This window comes from Coturnix japonica, chromosome 23 (assembly GCF_054131305.1).
Source record: "Coturnix japonica strain WE chromosome 23, WE-NBRP24, whole genome shotgun sequence".
Classification (NCBI taxonomy): domain Eukaryota; kingdom Metazoa; phylum Chordata; class Aves; order Galliformes; family Phasianidae; genus Coturnix; species Coturnix japonica.
In genome coordinates, this window is record NC_140685.1 from 1,897,267 (window position 1) to 1,918,168 (window position 20,902).

The following is a 20,902-nucleotide window of genomic DNA, read 5'->3' on the forward strand; positions in this document are numbered from 1 at the left end:
GGCTCCAAAAGACCCCAGAGTGAGACTCATCCCAGACACATGGCAAGTAGCCTTCATCTCCATGGAGAAGCCAACAAAACATCTGGTGTGCAGGAAGGGTCCTCCTCATTCAAAGACAAAGTGAAGTTCTCCATCTTAAAGAAAGAACAACTTGCAACTGATCTGATGGGAGCAGCCTGGCACAAGGACCACAGAGTTGGAAATACAAGCATAACCCGGTATGCATTATCATCTCTAGCCAAGTGCTGATGGACATCATCCATGCCACTTCTGGGGCCTGCCATAAAATTCCTTTGCAAAATCTTTTGTCTATAAGACACACATGGTAAAGACTGCAAGAAAAGGAAGGCCTTTCATTTTCTTAGCTGCCGTGTTTCACTCCACTAATACAGGTGATGTTAGATGAGAAAGTATATGATGGTAGAAGAGCAAAAATGCACATGTAGAGTTTCTGAGGATGTTCAAGTGATAAAAATGACAAAAATCTGATTCAGAACTGTTAGGAAATCGTAAGTGGATGAAGTAGATGATTCTCTTGTGGGACAACATCCTATTCTGGGACGTGATTATTTGGTGGGGCCTATACCTTTGTCCTCCAGTGCTTGGATTCTAGGTAGACATTTGGTATATATAACAGTTAAGCAGAAACTTGGTGAGATGTACTTAAGCAGAAACTGTTTGTTCTGACATAGACATAAATCTGTGGTTTTTACACAACACATCAGCTGAGGGATTGGCTGGCTGTCCCATGAGGCGAAGTGTTAGCTGGGGAAATGTCAGCGCTTTAAGATACTTAATTGGGTGCTGACAGCATCCCAGAAGTTTGTTCACAAGAGAGCATTTAAAATTAGTGCTTTGGGCTCTTCAGGAACAACTCACAGTGCTGTGAGCTGCCTGTGCTGGGTGACCTCACTCACTGACTTCCTCCTCTCCCATGTGCTCAGTGCTCTTTGATATCCTCTGGATGTCTTCCTCATGTTCCTGCAAACAGTCCACACAACCCATTGGATCCATGAGGAAGATGGCTGGTCCTTCCGCATCCAAAAATGCAAGCTGAGAATGAATGTGCTGAAATGCACGGCCCTGTTGGCACTATCATTGCTGCTGAGCTTTTCTTGACAGCACACACTCTGCCAGGGCATGAGGATTACCCAGAGCTCTCCTCTGTTGGCATGCTCACTGTGGATGGGATTTGCTCAGCAGAGTATAAATGGTAGAAATGAGTCCTTTTTCTTTCATAATAAAAAACTTCTAGGAAGAATCTTGTTGCAAATGAGAGAGCAGATCCCCTGGCATCCAAACCTCATTCCTTTAAAACCACCTTTTAGGAAGCTTGGGAAGAACTAGGGAATTTTGATATGGCCACAGTAATGTTAGCTATTTGTATTCTATCCTGTGTCCATAGATAGACTTGCACATACTTAGTGTGCATGGGCTTGATAATGATGTGTGAGGCTGGTTGCAGAATAGGAGCTGAGCAATTAGAACTCTGGCACTTGGCCTCTGCTCTGGATGAGAGAATTGCTGCTGGATTTGCCCAAGTGACTCTAAATAGATGTAATTAAAGCAGAGAACATCCCAAATGGAGATGTGCTTGGATGCTCACACCTGGCCATGGTAATTGCCAGAGGAGCTAAACCAGCTTAAGAAGTGAGGTTTACAGTGGTTTGAGCCTGCTAGTGAGGCAGTAGAATCAGCTGATTAAAAGTGGTTCAGATTTGCTCCTTGTTAATTTAGATGAACAATGAAGCACGGTCTACACTCCAAAAAGTTTTGCTAATTAGAAACATTAAAAATATCCATTCATTAAAAATACCCCCTCTGCATTGTTTTCAGAGATGGAAGGTGGAAATCTGCATGGCCTTTTGCTGGCAGCTTCCAACCCATTCAGGTCCTGATTTCACTTTAAAGGTGTTCCTAAGCTCACACAGGCTGTCTCCTTCTTTGCTGCTGAGAGACACAGGTAGATGTTGGCACAGCTATTCCAAGAACATATTCAGGTGCAGAAAAACTTCACATCTCCTTCTCAAAGGAATAAAAGTTGCAAACTGTCGACGACATGCTGGTTTATTTTGGCAGCAGGCAGACTTTCAACAGGCTGCTGACTCTGGAAGGTGATGTCAGTTGAGTGTTACTGCAGCAGTGATGGAGGACACAGCCCGATGATAGGCCAAGTATCACACCGGAGCCTTTGTGTGAATGGGGATCTCTACAGCAACGTTGAACAGAACAGTGAAACAAACATGGCTTCAGGCTTCAGAGCTTCAAGGCTCCAAGTGAATCACCAAGTTCGGGTGGTGCTGGAACTGATCTGGTCGCCTTTGTTTGCTAATGTGGAAATTCCAGAATCATAGAATGTTTTGAGCTGGAAGGAACCCTTCAAGGCCACCTGCTTCAACTTCCTGCAGTGAGCAGGAACAGTTACAGCTTGATCAGATCTCAGAGCCCTGTCCATCCTGACCTTGAATGGTCAGGGATGGGTCACCCACCACTTCCCTGGGCATATCCACGTGCCCAGGACCTGAAACCTTCCAATCTGTTTCATCCCATGCTCACTGCATCAGCAAGTTTGCGGGGATAACAAGACACTGATGCTGCTACTCCTTATTGTTTTATTGGTGCTCGTGTCATAACTGGTACTTTTAAATTTAGCAAAAATAAAACAGCAATTGAATATGTTTCTCCCTTATAGATGTGCTTAAAAAAGGGAGTCCTGAGTGGATTTCTAAAGGCCAGAAATAAGGAGCAGACAGGAGGAAATCACTGGTCTATTGATTAATGGAGAATTCTCTTTAAAACAACAACAACAAACTGGTCTCATATTTATGGGGCTTTGCTCATGTTTTAGCAGTGCAATTAAGGGAAATCACATTTTTCTGGCTAATTTCATTTTCTTCCCATTCTTTCCCCTCATGTCAGTTCCTGGAACACTGGCAGGGCTGGTCTCCATTGTGCTGATTGCTTTAAGACAAGCCGACCTGCACAGATTTTTGTTTCTCTCATCTGCAGGGAGAGCCCCACATGAGTGTTTCCTCACCTCTCAACTCAGCCTGCCTAAGATGAGTGTGACAAAGCCACTGCAGGAAGGCAGAGCACATGTCCTCCAATGCTGTAATTAGAGAAATGAGGTATTTTTGGGTTTCTAAAAAAAGAGAGTGGAAAAGCCCAGGATGATTTTCCTCCCCATGGTTGTAAGTTAGTATGATTAAAACATATGCACGTTCATCTGTATGTAAGGTCATCAGAGCAATTTATTTGCTTTTCTTTCTCAGCAGTTCCAGTGCATTCCCTTGTTGGCCTTGTCTTTCCTCTTTCAATTGGCTTTAACATTTTCAAGATGCCAAGTAATTTGTGATGATCCTTCAGCCAATACCAAGTGGTTTAATATGCCTGAAAATATTAGCTTCCTTTCTGACTGACCTTTCTCACTCAGCTGGGAGCAGCAGTTCCCTGGGGTGCTGGGCAGGGCAGAATTAACACAGATGCTCTTGCTCAGCTGCATGTTCCCACACTCTGCTCACTGCTGCTCTTCCTGTGCACAAGCCCAGCATCAAAAAGTGGCTTGTTACCCAGTGATGGGTTTGATAGTTTGCCAGAGCAATTTGGGGGTCAGTGAGCAACTGCCACCTCGATATGGCAGAGATGGAAGCCTTTCATTGCTGATTACAAAGATGCCTGGATGAAATGGAGGCCAGATGCCTGATGGCTGAAGTAGGGTAGGATCTGACCATATCTGCACTGAGCTCTGGCTCCTCATCTTTAGCAAGGTGATAGTAAATGGCATTACTTCTTGGTTATTTAGTTCAGATGTCATTCACTACCAGTGAAAACAAGTGCTGTTTAACCTGAACAATCTCAAACCATTAACTGAATCACAGGTTCAGTATCTAATGCCTTTTGTTTGACTCAGATAGACAGTATTTGTTACTGAGCTTTTCAAAGCATGTTTTTGTTTTTTAATGATGGCAGGGAGTTCATTAGGAACAATTAATTTTAAATATGAAAAACTGAAATACCGTAATTCATTTGCAAAGCCTCAGATTTTCTGTTGTCTGTAGCTCCTTTAAATGGAATAAGAAAATGATATTGCTGGCATTGTTAAATGGGAGGTCTGAATTCCTACGTTTAGATGTTGTACTGAGGGACATGGATTAGTGGAGAAGTATTGGTGGGGCGTGGATGGTTGGACTGAGTGATCATGGAAGTCTTTTCCAACCTTGGTGATTCTATGATTCTATAGGTGAGATGCCTACGCAAGCCCAGTGGTAGCATGGTGTGATTAGCACTTTTAGAGCTGAAACTAATTATTCAGCTACCTAAACATACAGTGTCAGGTAACTGGCTTGGCATTTATCAGCCACTTTTCATGAGGATGCAAACTATACCTAGATATAGTTATAGTGCCCAGTGATGGGCAAATAGCTGGTGTTTTCCTTGTAGGATGTAAGAACTTCCTTCTAGGGCCAATGCTGCTGAAGTGGTAAGAGTATGGATGAACTTCACTTATCTTCCACAGCCAATGACCAGAGATTTACTCTCATATTCCTAGACTAATGTTGACTGCCAGGTGTCCCCTGAATGGGGACAAGGACAATGACTTCCAAGGGGGGCAGGAATGGCTCATAAGTGGAGTTGCTTGGTCATGGTGAATTTATATTCAGTGTGAGCTGGATAAGCATTGCAGGAGTGAGATACAGAAAACAGTTCAGATCTGATGTACATTTCCAGATGTTGGCTATGGAAGGTGTGGGAGGTTCAGTTAGCTTTTGTTTGTTGTTTTTGAATGTTTCAGTGAGATACATCCTCAGCAGGAAGATCAAGGCCAATGAGCATCTATGCACAATGTATAAAACAACAAATGAATCTCAGGCTGGAAGAGACCTGCTCTCCTTCATCATCACAGTAAGAGACATTGGTGCAATTCCTGGTAGATGCTTCCATAACCTGTTCCCAATAATATCAAGACAGACATCTCCCAGCCTCTGATCTGGAAGGACTTATCCCAGGTAATCCTGAGCATTGGAAATCAATTAGAAATGAAAGAGAAATTCAAGGACTATCCTCAATTGGATATTTTTACGCTATTTCATCAGAAAAATGAAAATAAACCATCACCTTGAAATGAAAGCATTTTAAAGCAGTTATGTTTCAATGTCATGATTTCAAGGGTTTCCCAATATTGAACAATATCATCAAAGCTACTCAAGAACATGAACAGCTAATCACAGGGATGCAAGGAAGGGAAAATGCCTCTGGTTAAGAGAGTGATTCCGAATGTTATCAGGAAGCAAAAGTCACGTACATGGCAGTATCCAGTCCCTAAATACCTTATCTCTGCTCTACAACATGGTCAAACACATGCTTACTTTTCAGCATGTCAAATATACTTGCCTAAATGTTAAACACATATTTAAATTCTACAGTGAAGTGCCAAGGAGTGGGCTGAGATTTTTATGTGCTGCATTTCTGTTGCATTTTCTCTTCTGGAAAATCTTCTGTGTGAGGATGTGCTCTGCACAGTCCAAGTGCTATGGACAGTCCAAGGGCTTCTCTGCCACTTCATTTTGTACATCTCTCCTAGCGGGCTAAATTGGGAATGCAGATTTTATACAGACCAAGGAAGTAGCATCTGCTCATTGTCCCAATCTGCTTTCAGTGAAGCTATTGCAAATATAGACCCTGAAGTTATTTTTCCGACCGGGGCAGCATGAGTACCTGGCTGCACCCAGAAAACATCCATGTAGACACACTACAGACTTGGTATCTCAGTCTGGAGAGAGCACTTTTCATGACAAATATCACTTATTTCTAAATCTTACTGAAACTGATGAGATTTCCATGTGAATATTCACCATCAGGAGCAGGGATGTGCTGGAGCATTGCAGAAAAGTTGACAGAACAATGCAATATGTAAAACAGCAAGAAAGAATAGATACTAACTGGCATGAACAGATCAGAGAGCAACACATAAAGACATCAGCAATGCACCAAAGACCAGTGAATGGTGCTGGTCTGGACCATGAAACATGGTGGACTGCAGCACTGCTGAGGACAGGCAGATGTGCTCCTACTGAAATGGAGGTTCCCAGACAATTCAGCAGCTTTTTATCAGCCTGGGTTTGTCATCTGGTTCCAGCTGCTCCTGCAGATGGTGAGATATCTGCCCTGGGTGCACTGGGCTGAGCTCAGCTGATCTGAGCATCCAGCTCTGCTCATCTCGGCTCCAGCAAAAAGCAAAAAAGGATTCTCAGATGACTCTATCAGGAGCAGAGAGAGGCGGAGCAGGGGGAGGCAGCGCAGGATGGAGGTCAGTAAGCAAATAACCACATGTGCTCTCACAGTAATGAAGTGACTCTTTCTCTCTACTCTTCCTTGATGGGAAGCGACAGCCAGGAGACTCATTACCGGAGATGCCAACTTTGGGCAGTACAACAACAGAAGGAAGATTACTGCCTTAACGTTGTGCCCGCTGTGGCTTACAAGCAAATGAGATACAAAGGAAATGAAATGAGCTGACACCTACTTAGTCTCTTCAGAGAAGAATATTTACTTGGGTTTGTCTTGACGGCAGACTCGTAGGATGGTGGGAGGTGAGAGAGGTTCTGGAAGGACCGGGAGAAGGACAGATCGTAAGGTTCGGTGGCAGAAGTAAGGATGTTGTTCATCCGTGGCTTGTCTGCAAAAAAGAAAGAAGAAGAAAAAATGACATGTCCGGGGAATGCATCAAAACAAGCTGAGAAGGGTGAGCTGTTCCCAAAGCTCTGGATAGGGAGAAGTGCTGTAACTGAGCCATCCTCAGCGACAGTTCCTGGGTAGGAACTGGCTCCAGCAGGTCGGTATAAAATGGATTATGTGGCTTTGCTTCCTTGTCCACAGTGATCATGGAGAGAGACAAACTGCTGCCTTGAAAGCCTCTAGACAGACCAGTTCTCTTTCCATGTGTCTGGTGGAGTGAGAGTCAGCTCACTTACCGTGGAAGTCTCCATCATGGTGTGGTGGACTGACCCCACTGCATCCTGCACCATCACCTACCTTTACCCCTGCAAGCTACACTTTTCCTGACACCTTAGCCATCAAAATGTGTCTGTGAGTTCATTTTAATAATCAAATTGCTCTTTCATCATGCCAGAATTCGGGTCACTGCTCCAAACCAAACCTGGAAGTTCCCATACAAAACCCAGTCCATGGCCCCAGTGTTCTGGTGGGCTCTGGGGGTGGCCATACTTCCCCTGCTTGTGGAGAAGCATGAAATACAGCTGTGCAGGTCACCAGAAGATGAGGCAAGGCTTAGAGGGGCTCCTGAGGCACAGAAGCAGGGCTGGAGGATGCTGCCCTCTGCTTGTCTTCACTTTGCTGGTCACTAAAGGAGCCTCTGGTCAGCTTAAAAGTCCCTCTGCTGGGATGCTAATGCTGAGGGCACTGTCAATAAAGATTAGCACTGAGCTGGGATGTTAGAAGTCAAGTCCAGGCAATCTGCAGAATTTGCCTTGTAACTGAAATCACATCCGTTTGCCACAAGCTAGATGGAAAATGGTCTTTCATCAGTTCAGCTGAGGGACAGAGGCCTGCTGAATTACAGCATTTTTGACTCCCTGGTGTTCAAGTATTAAAATAGAGATAAGAGTATTGAAAATAGAAAGGACTGCAATAGTTGGGAGCAAAGCTAGAACAGGCTACAGGGTCATGGAAAGGGGCTCTGCAGGGGCTTGCATCAGCATTGGAAAGCATTAACTGGGTCAAAAAGCCAAGGAGCTGGTCTGACAGGGAAATCAGAGGGCAAAGTGTTCTGATGTAGCTGAGGAGCAGCAGGATGCCTATGTTCACCCTTCCCCATCATGCAACCCTCCAAAGGGTACTCATGAAGGGCAATGCAATATAAGCTCAGCACACATTCATGTGCCTTTAGAATAACCTCCTCCTCTGCTGTGTGGGTTTTGCATGGAGTCCCGCTTGTACTGGAGAACAGAATATCTCCTCAGAGCACCCACGTTTTGCAAACTTCCTTGGTGTTCCCTGTTGCCTAAGAATGGTGCTGCAGTTCCCATGTGTGTGGGGAAGCAGAGCTGCCTCCACAACCTTCCTCCCACTGTGACTCCTGATAGATATTTTAAATCTTCTATCCTTTTTCCTTTGTGTGCTTCTCAGCCAAGGAGAGGCTGACAGTCCTGTCTTCCTGTAGAAGGCTGCTCAGGGCTTCCTAAAGCCAGCATCCTCAGAGTGCTCCTCTGCAGCTCCCACAGAGCTCAGTCCAGAGGCACTTGAGCCATGTGGTCTATAACAGAGGGTTGGAAGAACTGATGTGGGACCTATCAGGCACTTGAATAACAACCATGTTGAACAAGCCCCAAACTCATTCCTTTCTGCCCCTGTTGTCACTGCCTCCCATGCACTCTTCCACACAAGGAAGCCTCCTACAGAGCATCATATCAGGACATTCTTCCTCAGTATCTGTCTGTGGGGTTTGACTGCGAATAGAGGAGCAGCTTTTTCACCCCTGACCCAGCGTGGGGCACCACATCCTGTATGGGGAGCACCAAAAGGTGAGGGGTAAGGAGATGTCTCTGTCATGACACTTATCAAGCACATGCATGCTCTCTTCTGGGCTCAATAGCTGGCAGCCACCTGAACAAAAAGGAAAAGCCCAGTTCTCTGCAAGAGCATCAATTTGATCCTTGTTTTGAGAAAATACAAGGCACTTTCTGACAGAATTTAGCAAAGGTGAAAATTTCCTCTTTACAATGCAATGAGCGTTGTGGTTAATAAAAGCTTCTTCCCTCTTGGTTACGTATTTCTCTACACTGCTGGAATAGTTACTGCTTGGAAAAAAAGAACATAACCCCAAGTGAGCTTATAGCTAATGTATCATTTCTCTGAGAGTGTTATTTCCCTGCTGATGACTTCAACCCATGTCTAATAGACTGACTGCAGGATTAGGAAGTGCATCACATCATCAGGGAGGTGGAAACAATTGATTAGATATTATCCAGTAAACAGAGACTCTATCAGCATTGAAATGATATGCCCACTCCTACTTGTGCTTGTAGGGCAAGGACCCTGGGGTAACATCTCTTTGCAAAGTTCTCAGCTAGAACCTGTATCTAATCTCCATTCTGTATGGAGGTTTGGACGAGCTGAAATAAACCCAGTTATATGCATAGAGTGGTGTCAGTGCTGAAGCAGGAGCATTAACTGGCTACTTGTATGGAGAATGTGAAATAAAGTGCCACACTTTTATCCAATGGGCTTCTGAAGAATCACTGCATCTTCACATTGCTTTTTCTATCCAGACCATCAATATTTTGGCAAATGAGAAGTCACCTTGAAATTCATTGCCTATCGTTCAGCAAAATAAGGGATACCTGAAATGACCAAGATGACTTCATATGTCTTCTGTGTAATGTAGTCTGAGGGCAACACTGGAGGACTGAGATGTGCTGGGAAGGAGAAACCTCTTCTGCAGTTTAAATTCAGAGACTAATTCAGCTAAATAACAGAAGTAACTCTTTGCTTCTACACCTTTCTCTGGTCTTCCTTTTTCCTTTGTGGTGTTTCTTGGCTTCTATGGAAGGCACTAGACCTGATTAATTAATAAGATGTAAAAAAACCCAAACCTCTCCATTTGCTGCATAGCAGCTGAGTTTGCTCCATTCCCCAGCACTGCCACTCATTCCAGTTCAGCTCTACACTTTGGGCAATGCCAAACGTCCACTGGAAAACAGAGGATGTGCTACGTTCACTGCAATTGCCTTCGAAAGTCAGTGTTAGACCACGTTTGCCTCACCTCTATCCTACAGCCAGGTACCAGTTTATTCCCCTCTGACACACCGTGCTTTCTGGGCACCATTTGCAAAGCTATCTGCACAGAGGAAATTAAGCTATTGCAGTGCATAGCACACACTACAGAGATGGGGACATCACCCAGCAGTCTCTTTTCTTCTGCTTTCTAAATTCCCCTTGCTATAGCATGGAAGCAACGATGCCTTTTTACAACCAACGCAACATCTTAAGATTCAGAAAGCATCGCTCTGATTAATTCAGCAGGAGAGGGTTCACTCCTGCAGCACTTCCTCTTTGCTGAGCATGGATCCACCTGCGTGGATTTCAGGGGCTGCAGCTCCTCCCTCTGCAATTGTGGATTCATTCCTCTGTGTTATGCACACACCCAATGGCTTTATGATCTATAAAGGAAGGAAAAGCGCTCTATGTTGAGTGAGAGCCTTGTTCTGCTTCCAGCACTCAGTGCTGAGAAGCAGGCTCAGGGTTTTCAAAGCTGGAAGCTCGCGTTGTGGAAAGCAGACCTGAAGTCCCTGCAAAGCAGCTTCTTCTTTAACAGAGGTTTCTGTCTCTAAGTGTGTTTGCACAAGTCGAAGAACCTTTCAACAACAAGGAGAGGAGCAAATGATAACCAGGAGGGGAAAAAATAAACAACCAACTAAACAAAATAACAACAAAAAAGTGAATTTACGGCAAATTTTTAAACAAAGCTCAAGTGGCAAAAAGGATGTGCTCCATATTTGCATATGAGCCTGCACATATGTTGTGCGAATTCCGCAGCATATTTCAACAGATGCCTTTTAAAACATTCACCCGGGGAAAGCAAACAATGTCACCTAGAAGAAGCTGATACAACCAAAGCCTTCTGCTGCTCAGCTTCAGCTCATCACAGCCTCAGCCCTCTGTCACAGCACACGCTGCTCTTCCAGCACCGCCTTCTGCTCAGCCACTTGAAGACTCAGATAGAAAGTCTTCAGTGCTGATGCAAGCTCATACAGAAGGACAATCCCTGGGAAAATCTGCCTCTATCAGTCGGTGTTTGGTACCTCCTGTGCCATCCTGTGCCATCCTGGGAATGCCATGCTGCTACAGCAGGCAAAGAACTGCAGTGCACTTTGGAGGGGGCTGTGGGGGGTGGAACTATCTGTGTTTTCAAACATCTTTCTTTTTTTCCCCTTGTTAAAAACACCATTATTAATAATGTTTTACATCTCTTACAAAGAATATCACAGAGTCTCATACATTTCCTGCTCAGCTGCTCAGGTGTAAATCAGCAGCTCCCCGGTGGGCAGCTGCCCTTGTCTGCAGGAGTTGGAGATGTGGGGTTTTTGCATATCAGGATGACTTTTGGTTGAGGTCTTTTAGGCCTCACTGCAGAGTAACAAGGTGTTAAAGAAACAACGTGAACCACACCAGCACATTGCAGGATGATGCCTCTCCAATAATGGTGCTGTCACAGAGAGAAGCTTCTCAGGTTCTTCCCATAATGAAGAGTTGAGACATGGTGCTCATCTGGGTGCTGGGACATGGTGGGCTGAGTAATGGGTGTCCTAACAATCACCACCTGCAAGCTGAGTCCTCCATGCTCAGCCCCTCCAAACCAAGGCTGTGAAAACAGTGGTTCCTTTGAGCACTGAGTACTCTGAATAGACTAAACAGAAAGACCAGTTGCTTTACTGCTAAATACAAAGCCAGTTGTCATTGAAGCCCCTGGGAGCTCAGCACACACTAACAAAGTCTGGTTGCATCCCTTACATGCACCCGTGACCCCAGCAAACCAATATGTCCCCTGTGTGGAGGGTGTAGGACATCACTGTAGGATATTCCTAGCAAAATTTGGGGTAAAGCTAGGTAAATGACAATCTGAATTCACTGAAAGGCTTCAATCTGCCCTTATATTTGTGTAGTGCACCAATCTCTGTGCAATCTGATTAGCAAAACTGGTGCATAAGGTGGTTGAAGCATTGATTGCCACTGACATCTCCATTACATATGGCAACTGGAATGCATCAGAAGGTTGGCACTGTGCTGTCTGCTCCTCCCAGATCACCTGGCCCATCTCTCCTCCCACTTTCATTAAAGATCTGCTGCTCTGCAGAAAGAACGTAGTAACATCATAATGTGACTGCTTGTTCTGTAGGTTATATTCCGGAGATCTGATTATCTTCTAATTTCCTTGCATATATTACTACTGGGGATAAATCTAATTTAAACAGCCCTAAATTGTTATGAGTTTGTCAACAGTGTCTTAAACACAATAGATACAGAACTCTCAACAAATTGTTGGAGGAGATGTGACAGTACAGGGAATCATTTTCATATCCTCTGGGATTGTCCCACATTGAAGCTTCGGGTCTGATGTTAGAAAATTGATGCAAGAATTATTTTAGCAATATATCCCCCAAAGTCTTGTTACTGTGTGGGAAGGAATGGCCTGAGTATCTGAAATAAGGAGGGGAAGAAGGAAAGGAGGAGGGAGGGAGGGAGGAAGGAAGGAAGGAAGGAAGGAAGGAAGGAAGGAAGGAAGGAAGGAAGGAAGGAAGGAAGGAAGGAAGGAAGGAAGGAAGGAAGGAAGGAAGGAAGGAAGGAAGGAAGGAAGGAAGGAAGGAAGGAAGGAAGGAAGGAAGGAAGGAAGGAAGGAAGGAAGGAAGGAAGGAAGGAAGGAAGGAAGGAAGGAAGGAAGGAAGGAAGGAAGGAAGGAAGGAAGGAAGGAAGGAAGGAAGGAAGGAAGGAAGGAAGGAAGGAAGGAAGGAAGGAAGCATATAAAAAAAGATGCTCACATACATTCAGATTTGTTTGAAGTTCACGTGGGTGAACTACAAAACTGAATTTACCTCCACAAGAACAAGAACTCAGACATTATCTGTGGAAAAACACTTGACCAAATTCGAAATCTGAAGTGAAGCCATTTGTTCCTTATGTTGTATCAAGTATTTTTTGAGATGATCATCAAAGGCAATGAACTAACATAAAAAATATGATATGAACTTCCTACCAACTATATTATTTAGCAATTTCCTTGTTATTTATATGGAAATAAAACCTGTTTATACAAGGCTCTTAGTGGTTTAGCATAATTAAATATGCAGTAAATATAATGAGATTAAACTTAAGTAGCAGTAAAAAACAAAGTAATAAGCTTTACAGAAACTGAGCCTCAGCAGTCAGCATGTATTTGCCTCAGCTCTGTACTTTAGTTTCTATTATATTATTATTATATATTTTTCATATTTTAAGATTTTTTATAATATTTGTGTGTGTGCTTATTTTGTCTAAAATCTGAGCAGCTAAACAAGATAAATGAACGTATCAAAATGTGTATTTGCATTTCACCCAGAAAACTTAGTTGCGCATCATGGAAAGAAGTATTTGAGCACTCACATTCACCTCTTACATATAAAATCTCTACGTTTCCACAAACAGGCGCAGAATTCTTCATCTGGAGCTAAAACCTGCAAAACTAAGGACCAGATCCAAGGAACCCAAGATCAAACTTCTGATTTTGGTGGAAGTGAGCTCTGAAGAATGTGACTGAAAGCAGAAGGTAGGACTGTAGGTCTTATACTATGTAATGGGACATTCAGGGCCCTAAAAGTGAATTAGGTACACAGACCCCCACTGCAAGAAAACGAACAGCCTTCTTACAGAGGCAGGACACTGAAGACATGCTGCTGAACTCTGGGCCTTCAACAGCCCTGTGGTCACTACTCTTGATCTTCACTTGAAATTGCCTTCCCCAGCATGTCCTGTTATCCACAACATGATAAATATGTGCCACCTCTCTGTGCACCCTCCATTCCAGCCAGGCAGCAGGAAAAGGAAGATGTTCTTCTCACCCTGTGTTGGCTTTGCTACCAGCACTAGGCTAATTAAATGATAACAGCCTGACAGAACAGATTATACACATTCTCATTATTAATGAGTAGTTATTCTTTCCTGCATCGGAAGCATTCAGTGTGATCACTTGGCCACAAAACCCACTGTGATAGGCATAACCTTGCACTGAGGAAATGTGTACTGCAACCCAAGGCAAGTCAAACCAGAGACTCTTGGTTCTTAGCTCTGGGAACCTGATGATGAGCCTGAGCATCTCACATAACTCAAGTCCAGTCTGTTTTGTTGCTTTTTTTCTTGATCCTTGTGGTCATGGGTTGACTTCATCATCTTTCAGTCTGTTTCCTTAAAGGAAAGAATTCTGCCATAGTAATAAAGCAGAGTGCTTAGATATGGAACTGACTGGCATTACTTGTATTCCCAGAGGGCTCATCGCAGTGGCATCTTGCAGGCAGCAGGACATAGGCCACCAGGTAATATCAGTTAATGGAAACAGGTCTTGGCCATCTTCTTACCATGCCAGCTGAGCAAAACTGTGTTGCTAATGGGGGTACTGTGGGTTGCTTCCACAGTGTTGATTGGCAGAACGGCTGCTCTGCTGCAACAGTGCATCTGGGTCACTCCTGCATGCTGAGAGCTTGTTATGATTACCCAAACCTTTGGGGATACTGATGATCTGGTGCTGTTTGCTTTGCATTTACAAAGGACTAGCTGTATGACGTGGGGAAAGGCGAGTATTGGGGGCTTGGCTGTCATCCCTCCTCAGTGAGGGCGACCCCTGAAGAGCCCTGAGTTCCACATCTACCACAGCTGGGTTGTGGAGAACCTCCTCTGCTTATTCCTGCAGTTATATTACTTTGGATGGTCATTGAAATAGGAATAGGAGGAGAAATTAACGAATGGTAACATTGCTATGATGATGGGAGGTGGGAGGGAGATCATCAGCACAGAGCACCTGATCTTTTGTCCTTACTGGCATAATCCAGTTTGCATCAACCTGCCCTCCCCTTCATGTTAACCAGGTGAAGTGCATCCTTGCTGGGTGAGGCAGCTCCTGGGGTGGCTGTGGGGAGCTTCTCCACATGCAGGAGGGATTTTCTGTCTACTCATCCTGAAATGTCTTTCCATGTTAACAAGATTGTTCATTTAGTGGCATGTCACCTACATCCTCTGACCTGCTTGCAGTCTGCTGGTAGCTTGAGAACTGTTCTCTGTCTTTTTGCTTCAGAAGAGGGTGAACTTGGGTCATGTGTGATGCAGGGCACCTCCTGAGCCTTGCACTGGTTTCTTTCCCTTCTTCTGCTTGTTGCAGGTGTCCCTTTGTGGTGGGTGCGAGGCAGGCTGAGGGGCAGAGCTCACAAACACAGTGCTCAAAGAGACAGCTCATGTCCACCTACAGATCTGCATAATCACACAGAAAAATGTATGCCGTGTCCTACCCAGGAAGAGAATTAAATTAGATCTGTGGCTTTGCTGAACTATCTCAGAATTTCAGCAATAAATTATGAATACTGAATGCTCTTTTGATCCCTCATTTGAGAAGTCCAAATACCTCTTTTAACTCACCAAGCAATGGCTCATCAGCAGCAGCACTCCTATATCTTAAATGAAAGAGGCCATGACCACACAGATAACTTAGGAACAAAAGATAACTCCTAATCATTCTTGTAGTCAGATCATCCAAGTTACTTTGTACAATCAAAATCTTCAGGCAACAGTAGTGAAGAACCAAAGGAAAAGTTGTAGTCGTAGTTGAACCAAAGGAAGCAAGTAGTAGGAGGCAGAAAGAAGGAAATATAATTCCAATCCTATTAGGATTCTTATCAAAGTAATGCATTATTGAAAGAAAACCGAAGTGTTTTGGAAAGTGTTTGAGGCTGTCAATTCACGTTCAATAAACACTCCTATATTACCACTGGGTTCTTTAGGAGATGGACAAAAAATTATCCTTACAGCAGAAAGTAACTTGCAGGTTGAGCAATAGCCTAACCCAGCCCATAGGAAGGGGAAACACCAAAGCCTGGCTGGAGGAGACTTCTTCAAAGGCAAATTGCTCTCCCACCATTTTTTGTAGCAAAATGTGGAAGTTCTGATAGGAGAACACACAACTTTCACAACAAATCAGTTCCAGAATATTTGTCAAGGTGAAGTTACAGAGTTAAAAACAAACACCAGAGCAAAAAGAGTAACAAACACATCAGTTCAGAGCTACAAGAAGGGAGAACCAATATATGTTAGGATGAAATGTCATCACTTATTGGTTCTTCAGCAAGAAGGGGGTTCCAGCCATGAGTGCTGGAGGAGTATCTCACATTTAAAGGGTAAAGGGAAGAACAAGGAGGAGATTGAGACAAGGCACCAGGTGAAGAGGGAAGAAAGCACAGCAAATGGGGCGCATTCAGAGATTGGGCTGATTGCACAGAGGCAGGGAATCAATGACTGGTTCAGGTCTGGTTGGAGCCAGGAAGATGCAGGGGGTTCTGTTGGTGGTCTGTGATGGCTGCAGTGCAGGGAGGGATGTGCTGCCCACAGGTGACTGCTCATCTTGGGCTGAGGAAGTCAAAGCAAGGAAGGAGCTCAGGCAGAGGAGGAAGAAGGACAGGGCTTCTGGCCATAGGGGAAGCGAAGGCACAACAAGAAATTGTTCAGTAAGAAGTATTTATGGTTATGAAAAGTGGGCAGGGGGAGTCCTAGATCTCTTCACAGTCCTTATCTACCACACATACAAGAAACTCAAAGGATGCTGTGCAGTGAATCAGGGGCTTCAGTACATTATCACAGCCATCCCCATGCAAGTGTAGATTGGATAGCATGGAGTTAGCATTGATCCCAAACTCTGGCCACATACTGGCCATTAATGCCAAAATCACATCAGCTTAAGAGCCTTTACCCCATGCTCAGTGTCCTTCTAACCTATCTGAACAAGGTGCACAGGCAGCACTATGAGTTGAATGGCTTGGCCAACAAGATGGACATTTCTTTGGTTATAATTTTTACTGCTTCGTACCATTAAATCTAACAGCAGTTCGCTGATGTGGAAGTGAGAAGGGAGCAACCAGACAGGGGGAAACACAAGGATGAAGATCAAAGTTATACAATTATTGGGCCATATTTAATTGTGTGCACTAATGAAAAATATGGTCCTATGTTTAATGTTAATGGAATCCATCATTCATGCATCATTGCCACGGGAACCATTCAATTAACATTAAACATACTTGAATACCAGTAAATGTTACTGGCTGGCAGAGGAAAGTTACAACATGTGTAATTTTGCTCTGTTTTCTCTTACCATGTGTAGGTGTCTGGGTGGCACTGTTTAGTATCAGGTGATTATAATTTTGTTCTTGGTCATCTGAAATTCACAGAACAAAAAAGATCCCTTTAAGTTACTTATCCCTTTAAGTTGCTTAGCAAACCCACTGATCTGCAGATGATAATTACAGCTCACAGCATTCACAGGAAATCTCAGCATGATTAAAGAAAGGAGAAGAAAATGCTTAAGAAAGCAGAAGAGTCTGTTATACAGTTCACTTAAAATTCCAGAAGCAAGAAGAACATGATAATAAGAAACTGCTCCCCTTCTGCTGAGCCTGCAAATTAGAGGAGTCTGCAGAGGTAAAAAGCATGTCCAGACAGGGACTAGTAGGCATCGGTGATACCTTCCTGGGTACCTCAGAGCCCCAGCTCCATACCTTCTCCATCCAACATGGAGCTTTCAGGACATCAGCCCCCAGAACGTGGATAACACTCTCCCATTGTGAGCACAACCACCCACAACAACAACATCCCATGAGTACAGGGAAGGATCAAATTAATAGCCTCATCAATGCAGGAAGAAAGACTCAATAGCTGCACCTGGGTGGAGCTCTCTCTCTCTGAGAAGTGAGGATCCCACAAGACCTGATGCATTCACAGATAAATGCACCAGGCTGAAAAGGAGGAGGGAATGGTCAATGGCAGTAGTCATGGCATGGTCAATGGTCAACAGCAGCTGTAATTAGCTACTGTCCTTTGGAGTAGAAAATACCATTCTCTTTGTCTCACTCAAAACAAAAACCATTAGGCAAGTGACTGCTGATTAACTTCTGTCATCCTTAGCTTCCAGAACACCTTCCACAACAAACCATCTCTTTAACAGACCTGTTGGCCTGGTTGGGGTACTGTATTAAAGTGTGGTGAGAAGGAAACTTACACCTCATGCCTGATGTTAAATCTGCTACTCTGAAAAACCTCTCATTGATGTTTCACTTCTTCCCCAGGAGGTCTGTTCCATCAGATCTTGCTTTTTAGGACAGTTCCTTCTTCCTGTCTGCCAGGGACATGGAGAAAATACCTGATCTTTCTGCAATAGTGATAAAGTTGTTACTGTGGGTTCCCTTATTTCTCAAGCTAAATGATGTAATTTCCTTCGTGTTTCCCTGTAATGTTTGCTTTATCTTTGATTGCTTTCCTTCCGGTGTCCTTCATGCTCCACTGTTGATCTAGGTCCCTCTCAAGTATACATCCTGGGCCATATTTCTGGGTTCAGGGCAAGCTTGTTATCCTTTATGATTCCTTACTGCTTTTCAAACAGGCTGCTACTTGTTCATTTGTTCAGTGTACAAAAGGCTTTTTAGTATTCCTGTTTCTGTCCGATACGTAGCATTTTTCTCCATTTAATCAATTTATTTTCAGTCTATTTCTCCAATTTGTAAAGAACATTTTAAATTCTAATTCCATTCTCTAATGGACTCACGGTCATCCAAGCTTCACACCATCTGCAAATTTAATAAGGAAATCTCTTTTCCACTATGAACAAAAAGACTAAATGTAGAACCACATCCGTTCATCTCTCTGCTGATATTTACTCACCTTTTGTGGTTAGTCAGCCAGCATGGCATCTACCTCATAGACATTCATTAAGACCATGTTTTCCACATTAGTCTCACATTACTTTTCCAGAAACTACTGAAAAACTAGCAAAAGTCGTGATCCCTGACGCAACACTGGCAACAGAACATGGTAAATAGTAACAATAATTAAAAGATATCTCGACATGATTTGTTTCTGAGAAATCCACATTGGCTGCTGTTTTATTCCTGTTAGAAACTCGTTTCTTGACACAATATGCTCAATGCCTGTGCACACTTTTAAGACTTACATCAGAGGTTATTTATTTAGATTTCAACCAACAGGGAAACTTAGCTTACATCTCCATCCAGAGTACAGGCACTCCTTAAATAAACAACCAAAGGTCAGAAAGGTTGTTAGACTGGGTACCAATACACAAAGAACAAATCTTGACACGAGGGCAGGTTCACATAGGCACCAAAGTGCCCTCCACTCAGCTCTACCAGGGCAGATCTTCCCTTTGGATCTTCCACTGCTCACTGCTTTTAACAAGCAAAACAAAAAACCTTCAGTCTTTTTTCTTCTTCTATGCTTTTATTTCAGTCTCTGTTCCTCTCAGCTGTGTCAGTGCCCGCTAATGTGAAAAATCTTTAATATCTCTGGAATTCTCCTAACATTCTGGAGGGACCGTCAGACATTTAGGATCACCTGGGACACTTCTTGCCCAGTACTCAGCAAGCACAGCACAGAGTTCCATTTCTGCACGAGGTTTTAATGTGTTCTGGAGTTCAGACATTTCTAGTGATATGATTTAAAAGGCTTTATGTGATGGTAATTCCGGCAAACACTTAAAAGAAATAACTGCAGCATTTTTAGTCTTTCTTACCAGAAACACAATATACTTTAGTTCTCAACTGAATCATCACTGTCTTCAGCAACCATTAGATTTTTCAAACTTTTTGGCCAGAGTAAGAAAACAATTTATTATTAGAAAACTCCTCCAAAGGAAGGTATTTCTAGCTCGTGAGGCTTGTCAATCAGCAACCTGACTATTGTCTTAAAAAATCTAAGCACTTTGTGCTTCTGAAAAAGCTGTGAAGATCAGGGCCATTATCTAGAGACTTCAATCATAATCATATAATCACAGAATGGCCTGGGTTGAAAAGGACCACAGTGATCATCCAGTTCCAACCCCCTGCTATGTACAGGGTCACCAACCACCAACCACCAGACCAGGATCTTCATTGAGCATGACTGAATTTCTACACAGCCATTTCTCTCTCAAAAGGTTTAGAAAGGGAGATATTTCCCCAGGAGGTCTCCATACTTCCATCTGCCAATGGTATCTAATAGCCAACGGTATCTATAGTAGCCAAACCATGCTAGTTTGTGTGGGTTTCAGCCAGGTGTTTTAGGGTTGTTGTCATGCAGGGTAGCCAAAGACAGCAAGGACTTCCAGCTTAGCTACAGCAGAGCCAATTTTCAAATCAAGTTGCTGAAAACCCAAAGATGCAGATTCTTTGTTCCTTTTGCAGCTCACACATTACAGGAGCCGACAGATGAAAGGTTACACGGTGCTGATGGAGATGCTTGTGGGTGTGAAATGTAAGCACGTAAAGCAGTAGCTTGACAAAACCTTAGCACATTAACCGTTCCAGAAGGGAAACAAACCTTTTATGTCTTCTCTAGGCATGGAGTGCTTGAGTAGTGACTTGGTTTGGCAACCTCACTCCCAGAGCAAGTTGTGTCTTTACTGAGCGCAGTGATCATAACAACATGAATAGGAACAACAGCCTTGTGATACAGCTTTCCATTTCACCAAAAATCTTATTGTTTTCCTTAGTTTCTTCTTCCCTTCCCTTCCCTTCCCTTCCCTTCCCTTCCCTTCCCTTCCCTTCCCTTCCCTTCCCTTCCCTTCCCTTCCCTTCCCTTCCCTTCCCTTCCCTTCCCTTCCCTTCCCTTCCCTTCCCTTCCCTTCCCTTCCCTTCCCTTCCCATTTCTTTTTCTTCAGAAATCCCAGGTGCTTTCAGGTTGCAGCTTAAGAAATGATGTCCAAAATAGAACCCTGAATTATTGGCATTTTCACATGGCTGAGCTAATCAGGCATCTGAATGCAGTGCTGCTTCGCATGTACAACTTCTGTAGCCTATTGTAAACAGTTTCTAAGCAATAAAATGCTTTAAAATAATGGGTGAGCCTTCCTACACCTCTCCAGGCTTAACAAGATAATGCTGTTAATTGTGTAGTGCCAGCTAGGCAGAAGCACAGCTATTGTACAGACAAGGATCTGAGTTCAAAGCTATTTACTAGGAAACTGCATTAGAGAAATAAAGAATTCATAGAGCTCTGAATTGTCCGACCACAATGCAGAATTTCTGAGCACAGCTGGAGTAGTTATCAGATACAACAACCAGCAGAAAGAAAGCTGCATTCTATGGGGAGAAGGAAACCTGTGCTCCCA

General features: G+C 43.7%; 1 protein-coding gene across 4 annotated transcripts in view; it reads right to left on the bottom strand.

Annotated features, from left to right (window-relative positions):
* Nucleotides 1-20,902, bottom strand: part of SHISA6 (shisa family member 6) — a 193,686-nt gene that overhangs the window by 7,283 nt on the left and 165,501 nt on the right. Inside the window, exons 5-6 of one of the 4 annotated variants that reach the window (XM_015880060.3) lie at nucleotides 16,901-16,963; nucleotides 6,551-6,676 (exon numbers count right to left, since the gene is read on the bottom strand). In XM_015880060.3, coding sequence (XP_015735546.1) covers nucleotides 6,551-6,676; nucleotides 16,901-16,963 — 189 coding nt within the window. Of the gene's footprint in view, nucleotides 1-6,523; nucleotides 6,677-16,900; nucleotides 16,964-20,902 lie in introns of all 4 variants that reach the window. The other 3 variants (XM_015880059.3, XM_085522728.1, XM_015880061.3) reach the window with 3 other exon arrangements.